Source organism: Notolepis coatsorum, assembly GCF_963971535.1.
Source record: "Notolepis coatsorum genome assembly, chromosome: 14".
NCBI lineage: Eukaryota > Metazoa > Chordata > Actinopteri > Aulopiformes > Paralepididae > Notolepis > Notolepis coatsorum.
The window spans coordinates 29,368,535-29,385,367 of NC_140178.1; the positions used below are offsets into that span (position 1 = coordinate 29,368,535).

The 16,833-nt window shown below is 47.4% G+C and overlaps 1 protein-coding gene across 1 annotated transcript in view; it reads right to left on the reverse strand.

The window, feature by feature from the left end:
- Nucleotides 1-2,379: 2,379 nt before the first annotated feature.
- Nucleotides 2,380-16,833, reverse strand: part of LOC311240484 (EF-hand domain-containing family member C2-like) — a gene marked incomplete at its 3' end in the record, with an annotated part of 38,647 nt that continues 24,193 nt past the window's right edge. The window contains exons 9-16 of the mRNA XM_084329063.1: nucleotides 16,468-16,610; nucleotides 15,597-15,790; nucleotides 13,584-13,720; nucleotides 13,033-13,227; nucleotides 9,834-9,926; nucleotides 7,699-7,798; nucleotides 5,717-5,770; nucleotides 2,380-2,493 (exon numbers count right to left, since the gene is read on the reverse strand). Coding sequence (XP_084185189.1) covers nucleotides 2,380-2,493; nucleotides 5,717-5,770; nucleotides 7,699-7,798; nucleotides 9,834-9,926; nucleotides 13,033-13,227; nucleotides 13,584-13,720; nucleotides 15,597-15,790; nucleotides 16,468-16,610 — 1,030 coding nt within the window. The remainder of the gene's footprint in view (nucleotides 2,494-5,716; nucleotides 5,771-7,698; nucleotides 7,799-9,833; nucleotides 9,927-13,032; nucleotides 13,228-13,583; nucleotides 13,721-15,596; nucleotides 15,791-16,467; nucleotides 16,611-16,833) is intronic.

Below are 16,833 nucleotides of genomic sequence, written 5' to 3' on the forward strand. Positions count from 1 at the left end.
TGTACTGTACCCATTCTGCAATCTGTTAATAAACTTTTCAATCAATCAATCAATCAATCAATCAATCAATCAAACTCTCCCACAGCACTCACAGGACACATATGTATCACAACTGACACCGATATAGGGCCTGTCTATTGACACACGGAAGCCAGCTCTTTGAGTGTTCAGGTTTGTGTGGACCTTGTGAATTTCGTCTGTAGTCTTAATGCAGGTTTGGGCTGTGGACCCTTCCAGGGACAGAGTGTATTTATAAATAGCTAAGGCATCTCGTTCATGCTCCCTACCCCAGACAATTCCAGGAGCCATGAGTCTGTTTTGAGCCTTTATCCAGAATGTCTCTCAACAGTGTTGCAGACGGTGTGTCGGTGGATGTGTGCAGTACTCTGTGAGCTGATGTTCCCGTCACCCTTCCGACCACGTATGTGCTCGGGAAGCTCCCTGGTGCGCCCCTTACCCCCCGGTGCGCCCCCTTACCCCCCGGCCCGCGTCACTCTTTGTGTGGGGCGCGGGTATGCGGGTGACTCTGGGGGCTAATATTTTAGTATGTGTGAAAGCAGACAGTGAAGACCTGATAATGTCTTGCACTCTTTCTGTGCTCCGCGTGAAGGGGTGGAGGTGCCGGGGTGAGAGAGAGAGGGAGAGAGAGAGAGAGAGAGAGAGAGGGAGAGAGAGAGCGAGAGAGAGACAGAGTGAGAGAGAGACAGAGAGAGATGTCTCTCTCTGTGTTGGGATGTGTGTGTGTGTCAGTTACAAAGGGGGGATTGGGGTGGTTGATTACTGCATGTTTGACTTATCCCCAGACCATCATTTGAGATGGCGGCTCTGATTACAGCGGCGCCCCAACCTGGACAACCTGTCTTTTATACCCCGACACCACACACACACAGACAGACACACTCTGTGAAATACTTGAGACCAGTGGTGAAGCCCCCCCTGCCCCCCCAGTGCCCATTAACTGACCCTACCTCAAGTGAATTCTCAGCTTCATCCATCACTTCATGTCTCTCTTTCTCTCTCGGTGAAATACTTTAGACCAGTGCTGAAGCCCCCCCTGCCCGGCTGCCCGGCTGCCCCCCCCCCCCCCCCCCCCCCCCCACCAGTGCCCATGAACTGACCCTACCTCAAGTGAATTCTCAGTTTCATCCATCACTTAATTTCTCTCTCTCTCTCTCTTTCTCTCTCTCTCTCACACACACACACACTTTCCATTGTCTAAATATGGTTGCATAATATAACCATCACAATTGCCATCGGAAAACTACAGCGTAACCCCACATGGACAGTCTCAAAGAATGGCTAAATAGAATAGAATATTTTATTTGCAGAGTAAATTTTTACAACGTCCTCTGCATTTGACCAGTCCTCATTATTTGGGGGCAGTCGGCGGCCACTGTCCTGCGCCCCCCGGGGATTAAGTGCCCTGCTCTACAAGGGCACTTCCAACGCTGGGTATTGCATGGGGGGGGGGGTTCACTACCCCCACCACCAAATTTTTCCTACCGGTCAGCGGGATCGAATCAACGGCCTTCCCAGGCCACAAGCCCGCTTCTCTAACCGCTGAGCGAGTGTGTGAATGAGAGCGAGGGGGGGGGGGGGGGTTATGAGCAACAGTACACAATCAGACAGGCTAAATCCATCCATTCCCTTTTCTTTCCCAGACTGTCAGATACAGACAGACGTCCTGGAGTTACGGTGTCGGGCTTCCTTATCTGTGGCTGTGCTCTCCAGGCCCACGGACTGACAGCACGGACGGGCTCCTACCTCGTCAGCGGACTCACCCCGACACGGAGTCGTCCCGTTCCGAAGGCAATTTCCTCTCTTATCAACTTATTAGCGCAGCGCTAGAGGACACGGCGCAACGCTCTGTAATCATAACGTCGGCATGCAGCTGAAATATGGTTTCGCTTTAGCGCCTCATATATTTTACACTGTCTCTGAGGTTTCCATGGCAATTCATGCGAGTGCACACATACACAGACGCGCACGTGTGTGTGTGTGTGTATGCACAGGCATGCACACACACACACACACACACACAAAACCGTCCCTCCTGGACTTTTCACATACCGCGCTTAAGTGCCTTTGTTTTACACATTTCCCAAACAAAACAAAAATCAAAACACAGATGTTAGCTTGAAAATGAAATCCTTGTTATTTTATTTGTGTGTGTGTGTGTGTGTGTGTGTGTGTGTGTGTGTGTGTGTGTGTGTGTGTGTGTGTGTGTGTGTGTGTGTGTGTGTGTGTGTGTGTGTGTGTGTGTGTGTGTGTGTGTGTGTGTGTGTGTGTGTGTGTGTGTGTGTGTGTGAGAGAGTCGAAGTCAGCTGTCTCTCTCTCTCTCTCTCTCTCTCTCTCCCCGCGTCTCTCCATCCATCCAGGCTACTGTGTCGGGTCGCCGCTGACGGGGACGGCGCTGAAGACGTCCTGCAGCAGAGCGGCGTAGTGGACGCTCCTCACAGCGGGGGGGGCCTCCCTGCTCCAGGCCGCCTCGACCTGGGAGACAACGGGGGGACACACACACACTGAATCATTCTCTCCAGGGAGGGGTTGTCCTCGGGTTTGAGACACACGTATTGATATATCGCCGCAGCGTCCTGCAGGAACCTCGTATCTCAAGCTCGCATGTCGTCTTTGTCGGGGGGATCGAGGGAAAACGGATTGATTTTCCTATTCGAGGGGGAAGATTCTGGATTTTTTTTACAAGCCTATGTCCTGTTTATGACCAAGCGAAGCCTCCTCTACAGGAGATTCATAGAGTTTCCACACCAGAGCTTCAGTTCCCGGGAAATTGGCACCAAGCTCCTGTTTATATCTGTTAACAATGCTGGTGCAAATTAATGAGTTATGACACCATTACCTTCAAAATCACATAAAAGTCATTCTAAACAGTTATATTATTTATTGTTACTTTTACTACACCCATGAAAACACAACGATTCGCTATAGCGGACTCCGAGAGTAACTATTCCAAAACCCTGTTGACTCTCATCAGCGTCGCTAACTAATGATAACGGAATGCTGATTTCTCAGAAACAAAAGCACTTTGATGGTCTGTTACGTGCCGCCAGGCCGCTTGTGACCGTCTCCTGTGTCGCAGCAATCAGCTGCTAATTGGGAAGCTGCCTGTCAGGGCTCAAACACACTGCCACTCTACTGCTGGAAGACACTGTGGGCAGGGCCGCCGCTAGGAGCAGTGCAATTGCAATCCCTAGGGCCTCGCGGGAAGAGAAGAAGAAAAATGTTTTTTTTATTAATTAATTAATTAATTAATTAACCTTTAGGGGGCCTCGCGTTTAAATCTTGCACAGGGCCTCGCATTTCTCCCAGACGGCACTGACTGTGGGAGCAGTGTCTTCCCCCCTTCCACCACAATTAACTCTGTGTTTGTGTTAGTAATTATAATAAATATATCCTTTTGGTTTAAACTTGACCTTTGGTGTCCGTGTCCCCTTTATGTTGCTTCCCTCTGAGCCAGGGTCGTAACATATTGGGCGCTCGTCCAAGATTGAATTTGGAAAACATTTAATAATTAAATTGAATAATCAGTAATATACCCCCTATATTGTGTTTGATTAGTTAGGCTATTGCCTTTAGTTTGTTTGGCCTTAGTTTTGTGGTGGCTGGGTAGTGTGGTGATTCCTCTCCTCTGTGGAGATACAGCACATGGTGAGTATGGACAACACTGGAATAGACCGCTTTTAAGATCACTTGACAGGCCTGGTCAAGTGATCAGTACAGTACAGTACATCTTGCACTGGCTGAAAGCTAATAACAAACTATGCCAAAACTTCTCTCTCTTGTAAATCGTCTGCACATCAGTATCCAATCTATATCTATACTTGTGCTGTCATAAGGGGACCCCCCGTTATTACAGAGACGTGCTACTTCAGTGGAGGCAGGCGAACCACCAAAACCACCCACTGCAATGTAAATATTCAATCTAAACCTATGTATTCACTTTGGTCACATGACACTCGCTGTGCTTCTTTGAACGCGACGTACGAGTCGGTAAACATGCAGTCAAATAAAGAGCGACACTGTCATGTTTACAAAACCTTCTGAAACTAAAGTCCCAGTGCGACGACATCGAAGTACATTTAATACCGGACCACCTGGTGTGAATGTACTCTCTCTGGGTCTAATATACACTGCGGTTTGTCTAAATTGTAGCAGTAATAGCTGGATATTAACGGCTCGGAGCAAAGTTAATACACTACCTTTTTTTATTTATTTTTTTTAGCTTACCCCAATATATATATATCGGGTAATTAATATCTGGTCTTAAATCCTGATTTGGGTGGTCTGAACTAGCCCGCCGGTCTCAGTGTTAGTACAGGTTTCAAACGATGTTGAATTTATTTTCGAAGCGTTTGGCAATTTGTTCCACAGCTGCACAAGCCGTCCCAGTGATTCTGACATTATTTGTGTGTAACACTATCTCATCCCACCTTAGTGTCCGCATGTGAACCGCTCTCTGTTTACTGTGGGCTCCTGGAAAACCTCCCCTTTAACCACGTTAAAACACTCACATCTTGGGCGGTCAGGTGGCGTAACGGAGATTGCGTTCGTCACCAACCCCGGAGCTGTTGTCACCAGCTTGGCTGGCTGTTCACACTAATACAGTTGGCAGTATTAGAGGGTGGGAGAAGCTGGCGGGGTGGGTCCGGGTCGTTGTAAACAGCGACTCCTACAGTTCGGTCGGGGCGCCTGCTAAGCGCGGATAGGATCTAAGTGGGATAGTGTGATCCTTCCACACGCTACGCCCTCTCAGTGAGAATCCGCGCTGCCAGGTGAAAAGAAGCGGTTGATTGGCTGGACGTGTGTCGGAGGAAGCACGTGGTAGCCTCCACTCTCCCAGACCGACTGTGGGGGGTAAGTGCGCAGCGACCAGGAAGGGGATTGGGAATTGGCATAACGACTAACATTGGGATGGGAGAAAATCTGAGGAAAAAGGAGGGGGAAAAAGAAAAAAAGAAAAAAAAAAACACTCACATCTTACAATGCATTTCCAATGGCAACAATGGACCTATCTTAATCCTCCAATCACAACCGTTGATTCCCTCGAAGCAACCGTCGCGATTGGAGGATGGAGAAGAGAGGGCGGGGATTGAGATCAAGGTCATTTCATAGTATTATCAGGATGCGTCTGGCTTTTCCTACCAGTCTGGTGCAATACCATAAACACAGCTCCTTCACCACGGGTGTCATTTAATGGTAATCACCCTGCTGTTTGATTACAATCACCTGTTGTTGTTGCCTGGCGATGAGGTAATGGAATACTATGCATTTCAGCTGTCCAATACAACAAGAATAGGAACACTGAAGATACAACGGGTTGCAGTGTACAGCCGATATATAGTTAATAATACGTTACAGTAAATGATACATAAGCATAATTTCCCCCACTGGAGATGACATTCTCACAGTATGTACGGTTGGTTGAACCATGACGGCGGAGGTGGCAGCAGAGCTAGTGGCGCGGAGTAGCACCGGAGGAGAAGCGCCGTAGAAGTTACCCAGATACCGGTAGCGGCAGGGGCCAAAAAGAGGCACAGCGGCTGCACCAATCAACGCAATGCGGTCGTGATGTTTTTTTGTGTGTGATGTCAGCGGTGTCTCCGCGAGACGGAATACTTATGACACAATTAAGCGACAGGCGTTTTCATTGGTGCTCGGCGTTCCCATGGAGCTCGTTAAGGAGGGCAGAGTAGCCAACCGGAGGCCGAGGGACTCGTTTGCACTGCAGGACCCCGCGAGGCGGAGAGAGCAGCTGGAAAACAGTGATAGAGGAGAATTAGAGACCTGAGAGAGATGGGAAAGTTATGCAGGCGCACACACACACACGCGCACACACACACACACACACACACACATACACACAGTCACACACACACACACAGACACACACACACATACAGACTACACACACATACATACAGACTAGGGGTGTAATGGTACACAGAAGCCACGGTTCGGTACGTACCTCGGTATTGGGGTCACGGTTCGGTACGAGTTCGGTACAACAGAAAAAAAATTATAATAATTATTATATAAATTGTTTGTAATCTTTTTATTTTTTTGATTTTTTTAATTTATATATTATATTTATGATAATTATTATAATTATTATTATTAAATAGAATAATTTTCTATAGGCTTGACGTGGTAATTAGTAATACTGGTGTCATTCTGTGTTCAGGCATCCACTTGCTTACTGCCCCTTTAAACGTATCCTTGCTAAGTTTCAGTTTCACTTCCAGACAGAATTTAACTTCACGACCAGACTGAATACTAGAGAACAGATGACATATTACAACAATGGCAGAGGATTATTTGGATTTAAACACAGTGGAGCTCAGATGATCTGTCTGGAAAAGTAGGTTCTTCTTTTTATTTGATTGTGCCTGTGAGTCCGGCGGGGGAGAATGTTGATGTGTTTGTTGGCGCGCGTGTGTGTGTGTCGGCGACGCGTGTGTGTTTCTTTCCATTGGTTTCATTTGGTTAACCTTATTGGGCGAACAAGAAAACGAAAGAAAACTGTAATGACCCTGCAGCTGTTCCAATGTAAATGTGCCTTTCTCCTCCGTGCACTTTCGCCTGTCTGAAGTCTGAGCACGGTGTGCCCGGCCACGCGCGCTGTTCTCGCACGGACCTCGCGAGTGCCTGCATGTGGGTGTGTTTGCGCTGTGGGGCGTATTCGTTGCATGGGTGCGCGTACCGCACTGTGACGGCCGTACCGTAAATTCGTGGGACGAATACACGTACCGTTACACCCCTAATACAGACACATACATACACACACAGACACACACACACATAGACACATACAGACACACACACACACACAGAGAGAGACACACACACACAGACAGACAGACGCATGCATGCAGGCACGCATGCACACGCACAGATAGACAGACAGGCAGACGCACACACACACACACACACACACACACACACAGATGCACACACACACACACACCGAGACAGACAGACGCATGCACACACACACACATGCACACACAAACAGACAAACCAGCAGATAGAAACAAACACACACAGACAGACAGACCGACAGACAGAAACAAACAGACACAGACAGACAGACAGACAAACAGACAGACAGACAGACAGACAGACAGACAGACAGACAGACAGACAGACAGTCAGACAGACAGACAGACAGACAGACAGACAGACAGACAGACAGACAGACAGACAGACAGACACACACACACTCCTGCCATGGTGTGTGTGTGCAGCTCAGCTGTTTGGACTTAGCTGTCCTGTGGCATGGCACATAAAATCAGCGTTACATAGTGAAGACACAGACGTTAAGGAGAAGATCAGAGGAACTCCTTAATCCTGATCCTGCCGCCTGTCAGGCTTCCTTTTCATTCTGCCTCCCCACTAAACCGCTCACTTGTTCATCTGACCAGCCCTTCACTCGCCCCATTACTCACTTCCTCCCAAGCTTGCTCGCCCACCCGCACAGCGTTACCACCTGACCTGGTGTCAGGGTAAATCGCTGCAAGCAGTCTGGAGCGTGAGAGCACTTCTGACACGGTCTCTTGTTTACTCTCTCTCTCGTGTCGAGTGTGTTAATTTTTCTAACAGACGTAACATTCATACCATCGGCTCTATTTTTCATTTTCAACGTGTAACCCCCCCCCCCCACACACACACAAGCTTTCTCACCTTCAGGGTGTCATCGGGTCGGACCGGGGGGGCCGGGTTCTCCATCCAGTTGATGCCGGCCAGGAAGGCATGGTAATCAACCTCCTCCCCTTCTGAGAACCTGGACAGAACGGCCACCGGTAAGACTGTCAAAATGCAATGCGGAACGTTGGCGGAAATGGACAGATACGCCCCCCCCCCCCCCCCCTCTGATGTGAAAGATACACCCGCTTTGTGCTCTGTCCTGCTTTGTGCTCTGTCATGCTTTGTGCTCTGTCCTGCTTTGTGCTCTGTCATGCTTTGTGCTCTGTCATGCTTTGTGCTCTGTCCCGCTTTGTGCTCTGTCATGCTTTGTGCTCTGTCATGCTTTGTGCTCTGTCATGCTTTGTGCTCTGTCATGCGTTGTGCTCTGTCATGCTTTGTGCTCTGGCATGCTTTGTGCTCTGTCATGCTTTGTGCTCTGTCCCGCTTTGTGCTCTGTCATGCTTTGTGCTCTGGCATGCTTTGTGCTCTGTCCTGCTTTGTGCTCTGTCATGCTTTGTGCTCTGTCCCGCTTTGTGCTCTGTCATGCTTTGTGCTCTGTCCTGCTTTGTGCTCTGTCCTGCTTTGTGCTCTGTCATGCTTTGTGCTCTGTCCTGCTTTGTGCTCTGTCATGCTTTGTGCTCTGTCATGCTTTGTGCTCTGTCCTGCTTTGTGCTCTGTCATGCTTTGTGCTCTGTCCTGCTTTGTGATCTGTCCCGCTTTGTGCTCTGTCATGCTTTGTGCTCTGTCATGCTTTGTGCTCTGTCATGCTTTGTGCTCTGTCATGCTTTGTGCCCTGTCATGCTTTGTGCTCTGTCATGCTTTGTGCTCTGTCATGCTTTGTGCTCTGTCATGCGTTGTGCTCTGTCCTGCTTTGTGCTCTGTCCTGCTTTGTGCTCTGTCATGCTTTGTGCTCTGTCATGCTTTGTGCTCTGTCCTGCTTTGTGCTCTGTCATGCTTTGTGCTCTGTCCCGCTTTGTGCTCTGTCCTTCTTTGTGCTCTGTCATGCTTTGTGCCCTGTCCTGCCGTGTGCTTTGTCATGCTTTGTGCTCTGTCATGCTTTGTGCTCTGTCATGCTTTGTGCTCTGTCATGCTTTGTGCCCTGTCCTGCCGTGTGCTTTGTCATGCTTTGTGCTCTGTCATGCTTTGTGCTCTGTCATGCTTTGTGCTCTGTCATGCTTTGTGCTCTGTCATGCTTTGTGCTCTGTCCTGTTGTGTGCTCTGCACTCTTGAAGCCTGTTCTTATGATGCTATAACACTATAACTGTCATCAACACAGGATGTAGTCTGAAGGCTACAAGGTCGCGTCCGTTAGTTCTTTATTACAGTAGGTCTTGTATGCACGTCAAAAACCTTTCTTGATTCTATTTGTTTACAGCTCTTTGTTCATTGCAGTCCATTGTTTAAAAGAGACAAGTTTCCTCGTGTTCTAATCACGCGCACTGACGACAGGAAAGCCGGCGAGGCTTTTGAAAGTGGACCCCAGGGCGCTGGCCGGCTACAGGGCTCACGGGCGCTGGTTTACACTACACTTGCATTCTTTCGGTTTACATCTCACTTGCATGGAACGAGCACCTCACAGATACAGGTCTAACGTCTACAGTGTGAACGAGCACCTCACAGATACAGGTCTAACGTCTACAGTGTGAACGAGCACCTCACAGATACAGGTCTAACGTCTACAGTGTGAACGAGCACCTCACAGATACAGGTCTAACGTCGACACCTGAGGACAGTTCTTACTTGTGGAGCACCTCACAGATACAGGTCTAACGTCGACACCTGAGGACAGTTCTTACTTGTGGAGCACCTCACAGATACAGGTCTAACGTCTACACCTGAGGACAGTTCTTACTTGTGGAGCACCTCACAGATACAGGTCTAACGTCTACACCTGAGGACAGTTCTTACTTGTGGAGCACCTCACAGATACAGGTCTAACGTCGACACCAGAGGACAGTTCTTACTTGTGGAGCACCTCACAGATACAGGTCTAACGTCTACACCCGAGGACAGTTCTTACTTGTGGAGCACCTCACAGATACAGGTCTAACGTCTACACCTGAGGACAGTTCTTACTTGTGGAGCACCTCACAGATACAGGTCTAACGTCTACACCTGAGGACAGTTCTTACCTGTGGAGCAGGGCACCCAGAAGCTCCTCCGGCAGCGGCAGGTGGAAGGCCTTGCAGAGGGTCCTGGTGTCCCTGGTGGCCAGACGGCCGGTCCTGAGGGGACAGGGAGAGGAGCAGGAAGACACATGTATTCAAACGTCAGGGAGGACCCGGACAGCATGTCTTAACAGCGGATCAAGACACACGTTTAACAATATTGGGGGGGGGGGGGGGGGGGGGGGGGGTGACTCCAAATTGACAGTGTTTTGAAGAGAGGAGATTCGATTAGATTAGATGAGCCTTTATGGTCTCCTTTAGGAGAAATTTGGCTTGGGCATTCGAGAAAAAAATCAAACTACGCTATGCAGTATCACACACAGATCCATATACGCCAGAACATACTGTATACATCAAGAACATTGCACAATGTCCAACACCAAAATATTGCACAGATGTCCTACACCAAGATATTACGCATTCCCTCCAGTATTAATAAGAGGAAGATTGGTAGAGACATAACCTAGATTAAATAAAAACCATTTTTCATTGACATGTTAATTAATTTAGAGCCTCTCTGACCAGTTATATTGAGTAAACTGTGTACATTTTGACACGCTGTGCTATTTTCAGATTTTATCATATTTATGAGGGTCATCACAGTCAGCTGATTTTAACTGCGGTTATTGACAATCACCCTCAGTCACCCGATTATTAACAAATTGGCCTATACGTCACATCTGAGACATCTTAATGTTGATATTATTGCAAACGATAAGTATTGCGCAGTGCCTCTGGAAAGGTGTTAGAATCCATGTTCTAGGATGATATACTGTAATAGCTCTGCTGAGTCAAGCACAGATGAGATGAGAAACGTACACAACAAGATGTATCGCAAACAACAGCATGCGTTTATTCACCTACTACCTGAATAGGGAGGTGTAGTCTGAAGTCACTGGTTGTTCCACCCGTATAGGGATTTATCATTGGGAAAATGGATTATCGGCTATTGTAACAATTCTGCCGCATGGAATTTGCACAAAATGAGTTCCCTTCTATCACTAACATTATTGTTTAAGCATTTTTGATTGAAATAAAATTCAGCGATTTTTTTTAAGATTAATTGCGAATATTTTCATGTTGAGCTATAGATTGTGGATGAATACGCACAGAAAGGTATACACCATGCCAATGTTAATGCTTTATTTGTTTTAAACGAGACAATTTAGAAATGGGCAATGGGGAAATGCATTGGGTTGGACAGAGGGTGGAACACGAAAGACGGCAATGACGTAACCACTACACCTCCCTATAAACACATGTATCACTGATCAAGTCTGTGATTCTCGAATAGAACGTCACCATGTCAGTGTATCGGAAATCGCCATTGTCTAAAATCCCACCAGAAAACAAGTGAAAGAAATCTGCCAATCGGGTGAGAAGTCTTTACTTTAAATCCAACTGAACTGGTTTAAAAAAAGAAAAGTGACGATATCTTTTTTTTTTTTATCCACTTTTTCTCCCATTTTCTATTTTTCTCCCATCCCAATTTCGTATCATCCAATTCAACCCTCCCCTGTCTCGAACGCTGTTTCTCGCCTCCCACAAGCCGGCTGCAATGTGGACTGTCATACATAGCACGAGTCCCCTCCGATACTCGAGGTAACAGCAGTCGCATCTTTTCACCTGCGCGGCGCAATCTTTCAGCGTCAGGGGTCTGCGCTTTGGAGGGGCGCCGCCCCCATCGCTTCCTGATTCTACTGCGCAGGCGCACCATCCGACCTGTAGGAGTCGCTGTCCACAACGCCCGATCCCCACCCATCAGTTTCCCACCCCCTAATACTGCCAATGTGTATTAGTACGGACGACCAGCTAAACTGAAAGCAATGTGGAGCGCTGGGCTCGAACAGGCGAACCCAGCGTCTCCAGTATTCGTGGTGAGCGCCTTGCCCACTGCACCACGTAGCCGCCCTGAAAGTGACAATATCTTGAAAGTAGGCAGTTCACTCCTTCTGTCTCAAGACAATGGACCCATCTCAAACCCTGCCCTCTCTTCTCAACCCCCCAATCACAACTGTCGCTTCCCTCGGACAAACTTTGGGAAGCAACGGTTGTGATTGGAGGATCGTGAAGAAAAGTGGGCGGTCATGGAGCCTGTGAGGGAGCGCGAGGGGATACAATTAATGAATGTTGATTAGAGCCTTGACGTAAGTGGTTGTAGCTACGGCTGTGGGGGTGCTGGAGACATGATCCAATAGACTTTTTTATACGGCTGAGTCTCCTGAACACGGAGAGACCAACCCCAAGTCGATCAGCACTTTCCTGGCCGAGCTATAGTCAGTTTTCCGCACCTACCCCCCAACCAGCGCATGCGCAGATTGTCCAGAGAGACTCTACTTACGACAAGGCTCTAATCAACATTCATTCATTTGATCCCCCTGCACTCTCCCATGAGCTCAAAATACCGGAAGTGTTGCGTGGTCTATAGGTCCATTTCACTTGTTTTGAGAAGATCTCCAGAAGAACTAAGCTCATTTGTTTTGGGAACAAGTGAAATAATCTTGTCGCATTGGCAGACATCCTTTCTCCTGTTTTAAGGAAATAGAAAAGATTTTAGGCCTCAATACAAGTCGCTTTGGATAAAAGCGTCAGCTAAATTTTGCCTATATGTGTGTTTGTCCGTATGAAGGAGGTGTGTGTGTGTGTGTGTGTGTGTGTGTGTGTGTGTGTGTGTGTGTGTGTGTGTGTGTGTGTGTGTGTGTGTGTGTGTGTGTGTGTGTGTGTGTGTGTGTGTGTGTGTGTGTGTGTGTGTGTGTGTGTGTGTGTGTGTGTGTGTGTGTGTGTGTGTGTGTGTTTGCCTGTTTGTGTGTGTGTTGTTGTTGTTGATGATGTTCTTCGTGGCTGTAATGCTCATGTTCTCATCTATGTGTGATTATCTTGATTCGATTTTATTGACAACAAACATAACAACATTGACAGATCAACATTTGTATTTTGCCTTGTCAGGGATCAAACGAAAAGTCCAGGACTTGTTACTGGTTGCAAGTGGCACTATGGCATCTGAAGTGCATCGAGCATTCTTAGTGCATAATCTAAAGTGCATTCGTAGTAGTATTCATGTTTTAGTTTTTTTTTTATGTATAAAAAGCATCATTCATGTTCACTGTGTGTGAGTGTGTGCGTGCGTGTGCGTGTGTGTGTGTGTGTGTGTTTGTGATCATACCTATCTCTGTCCTGGTGTGTGAAGGCTCTGCTCATGTCAGGGAACTTGTCAAAGAAGTCCTTCCTGAGGTGGTTCTGGGCGACCGCCAGCATCTGCCCCACGTCTGCTCCGGGCTGCTCCACCGACGAGAGGCTGCGGCCCAGAGACATCACCTCGTGCTCCGAGAGCCCAACCTGCAGACCCAGGAGGAGGCCCCTGGAGCGCGCACACACACACACACACACACACACACACACACACACATACACATACGTGCACACACACACACAAACAGACAAACAAGCATACACACACACACACACACACACACACACACACACACACACACACACACACACACACACACACACACACACACACACACACACACACACACACACACACACACACACAGGCAAACATTCACAGAAAACATGCAGGTCAGATGAGGGAAATTACAACAATTTCATATGATATCACCTCCTGTTATTTACAGTATCCCTATGGAGTCATAATAAGAGGTAGTGTATAATGAGGCAGTTGAAGTGTGTATACTGTCTACTTGTTGCTACCTGAAGGGCTCATAGGGGACGAGGCCAGTGTTGTTGGGGTCACTGAGAGACAGGAACTGTCTGATCTCACGCTGCTTCTCCCCTGGGATGATGGAGCGCAGCTTGCTGATGATGGTCCCCACGTTGGCTCTGGGGAACTGCACACAAACACACAGACAGACAGACAGACAGACAGACAGACAGACAGACAGACAGACAGACAGACAGACAGACAGACAGACAGACAGACAGACAGACAGACAGACAGACAGACAGACAGACAGACAGACAGACAGACAGACAGACAGACAGACAGACAGACAGACAGACAGACAGACAGACAGAGACACACACACTCACGCACACACACACATACAAACACACACGCAAAAACACACACATAGTAATTTAGCTGATGCTCTTAATCCAAAGCCACTCACAATTGTGTACAACAAGGCCAGCCAGGGATATACTTCTGGCAGTCAACAATAAGAGCTAGATCCACAAAGAATGGATTGCACGGAGCAAGTTGCACCCTTACTTACAATTCATTATGAATTGAAGATAGAGGACCCTGATGTAAACAAAACGAAAGTCTTTCTCTGGTCTGCATCCCCTTAACAATTGTGTGTATTGAGCCGTACTGTATTGTACCCATTCTGCAATCTGTTAATAAAATGTTCATTCAATCAATCAATCTGCACAGTGATTTATTGAATGAACATTTTATTAACAGATTGCAGAATGGGCTCAATACACACAATTGTTAGGGGGATGCAGACCAGAGAAAGACTTTTGTCTTGTTTACATCAGGGTCCCCCATCTTCAATTCCTAATGGATTGTAGGTAAGGGAGCAACTTGCTCCATGCAATCCATTCTTTGTGGATCTAGCCCTAAGTGTGTATTGTATATCTAATTCAGATTGATATCTCAATATATATCGATCGACACTGAGAATATTATACGTATGAGAACAGTAGTCCTCAGTGGAAAGGTTACTGCAAGTTTTTTTTTATATTTCTTTTTTAGCGTTTATTGCTTTTTTTCTTCTTCTTCTGGGCAGTCCAGTAGAGAGAGAGAGGAAGAGCAGGAGACAGAGTGGGGGGAAGACATTCGGCAAATGATGCCGGGTCCGGGAATCTAACCCGGGTCGGCCGTGCCGCGACGCAGCGCGTTACATGGTTCGCCACTTGGGCGCCCCTTACTGCAAGTGTTTTATAAAGAAATATACTATATTTTCGATAGATATACTGTATAAGGAATTGTGACGTTTTGTCAATGTCCACATCGTACAGCCATAAAAAATGCTTGAAATGACATGGGGAACTGAAATAGTTGCTGAATAAGATGGAAGAAAGCCTAAAAATGGGTGGACGGTCAAATCATATCTCCCTTTAGGCATGTTTGCCATTGCAGAATGACTAAATCAAACTAAATCAAATATTTTGAAAAATAGAAAACAAAGGTGGATCTAGGATTTACTTCTGTGATGGCAGATGAGAATTGTCCTACTATATCTTTGACTATATCTTTGAGCGTTGAGATAAGACAGGACTGACTGAGATACAGAACAGTTAGTAGGTAGTAATATATGTCCCCTCTGGTTGTCACTTTGCACAAATTGCTCCAAAGCCAGAAGTCATAATTTTCATAATTCTCACCTAAAGACCAGACCCATACCTTAATCCGTACCTTAAAAGGGCACTTCATCAAAAAATTTATTTCGCACATAATCTCACACACATCCAATGTCCCTGATGACATAACTGGAGGCCATATTCAAACTCACTTACTCTCAATAACTGTCAAACTAATTTAACGTGCGCAAAACTGTTCAGGAGCTTTTGAACGTTGTGCGAGATGATATGCAAAATAAATCAGCATTGTTTTCTTTTGGGTGAAGTGCCCCTTTAACCTCACCGTTTGACCTCACGCCTAAAACCCAGAGCTAAAATAGCCTCGCTGAAACGTATCCCCGTATCCCATCTAGCGACCGCTTCCGAGTCCTGCTGTGTAACGTGTCCCTCCCCCACCTCCTCGGCGTGGCGCTCCATGTAGTCCAAGGTGTATTCGTCGGCATCCAGTAGCTGGAAGAGCTGGTTGTTGAGGTTAAGGATGGCTCCCACGTAAAGGTCCTGGGCTGAGAAGTACTGGGACATCTCGCTCTTATACAGCTCCTGGCCGGGCTTCTTCACGCGGCCACACAGGAACTTACCCCCGATCACACCTAGGGGACGGTAGGAGAGGGAGAGGGAGGGAGAGGAGAGGAACACAGGGCGGGGTAACTTAACCCTTCCACTACCGCACTACCAAATGGTTAAAACCCTTTCACTGCGACAATACAGAAGGTTAACCCTTTCACTGCCACACGACAAAGGGTTAACCCTTTCACTACCACACTACAGAAGGTTAACCCTTTACTATCACACTACAGACGGTTTCCGTCTGTAGTGTGATAGTAAAGGGTTAACCTTCTGTAGTGTGGTAGTGAAAGGGTTAAAGAACACATGGGTGTTACTGAGAGTGGTGTCCTGCTGCACCTGTCTTTTATCTCCATTCTTCTTTTGTAGTTACTGTAAATGACAGCTAAATGACTAAATTGTAAATTGTGTAGAACACGCTTCGTGTCCCAGGTACCCGGCCAAATCATCATTAGTAGCGCATATACATGTTTTTAAATGAAGACAATCGGTTGTTATCCATTTCTAAAATCGATTAAAATGGAGGATCGCCTTTTTGAAATGTTTGTACGACATGTTTCTGCAGAAACACTCGTTAACTTTGTTCTCATGTGATCCTGGAAATGGAATCCGGGGTCTGGCGAGCATGATATTTGCCATTACACTTGAGGAGCGGTACAGGACGGCCGCGGCTCCCAGCCAACTGTGCTCCACGCGTCCCTACCTGAGTTCTTCTGGGGGCGCTCGAATACAGTGATGGTGTCGTCACAGAGGGAGAGGGAGAGGACAAACATCCTGTCTCGGTCCACAGGGTCGTCGGTCACCATCTTGGCAAGGAAGCTCAGCACGTTACTCTCCAGGCCTTGTCTGGAACGGGATAAAGACACACCGGGGAAGAGGGTTTAAACACACAGTCTCTCACGCTGCCAGACCTATCTCTCTACACTCTCTGGTGGAGCTCTGTGCCAACGCAGGAGAAGACGTCTGGCCAGACCCATTATTTTGCACTCGGGGGGGTTGTTTGTATTCCTCAAACCAAATCACAATTTTCTAGGGCGGCACCGAGTCTAAAATGTACCCTGCAAAAATG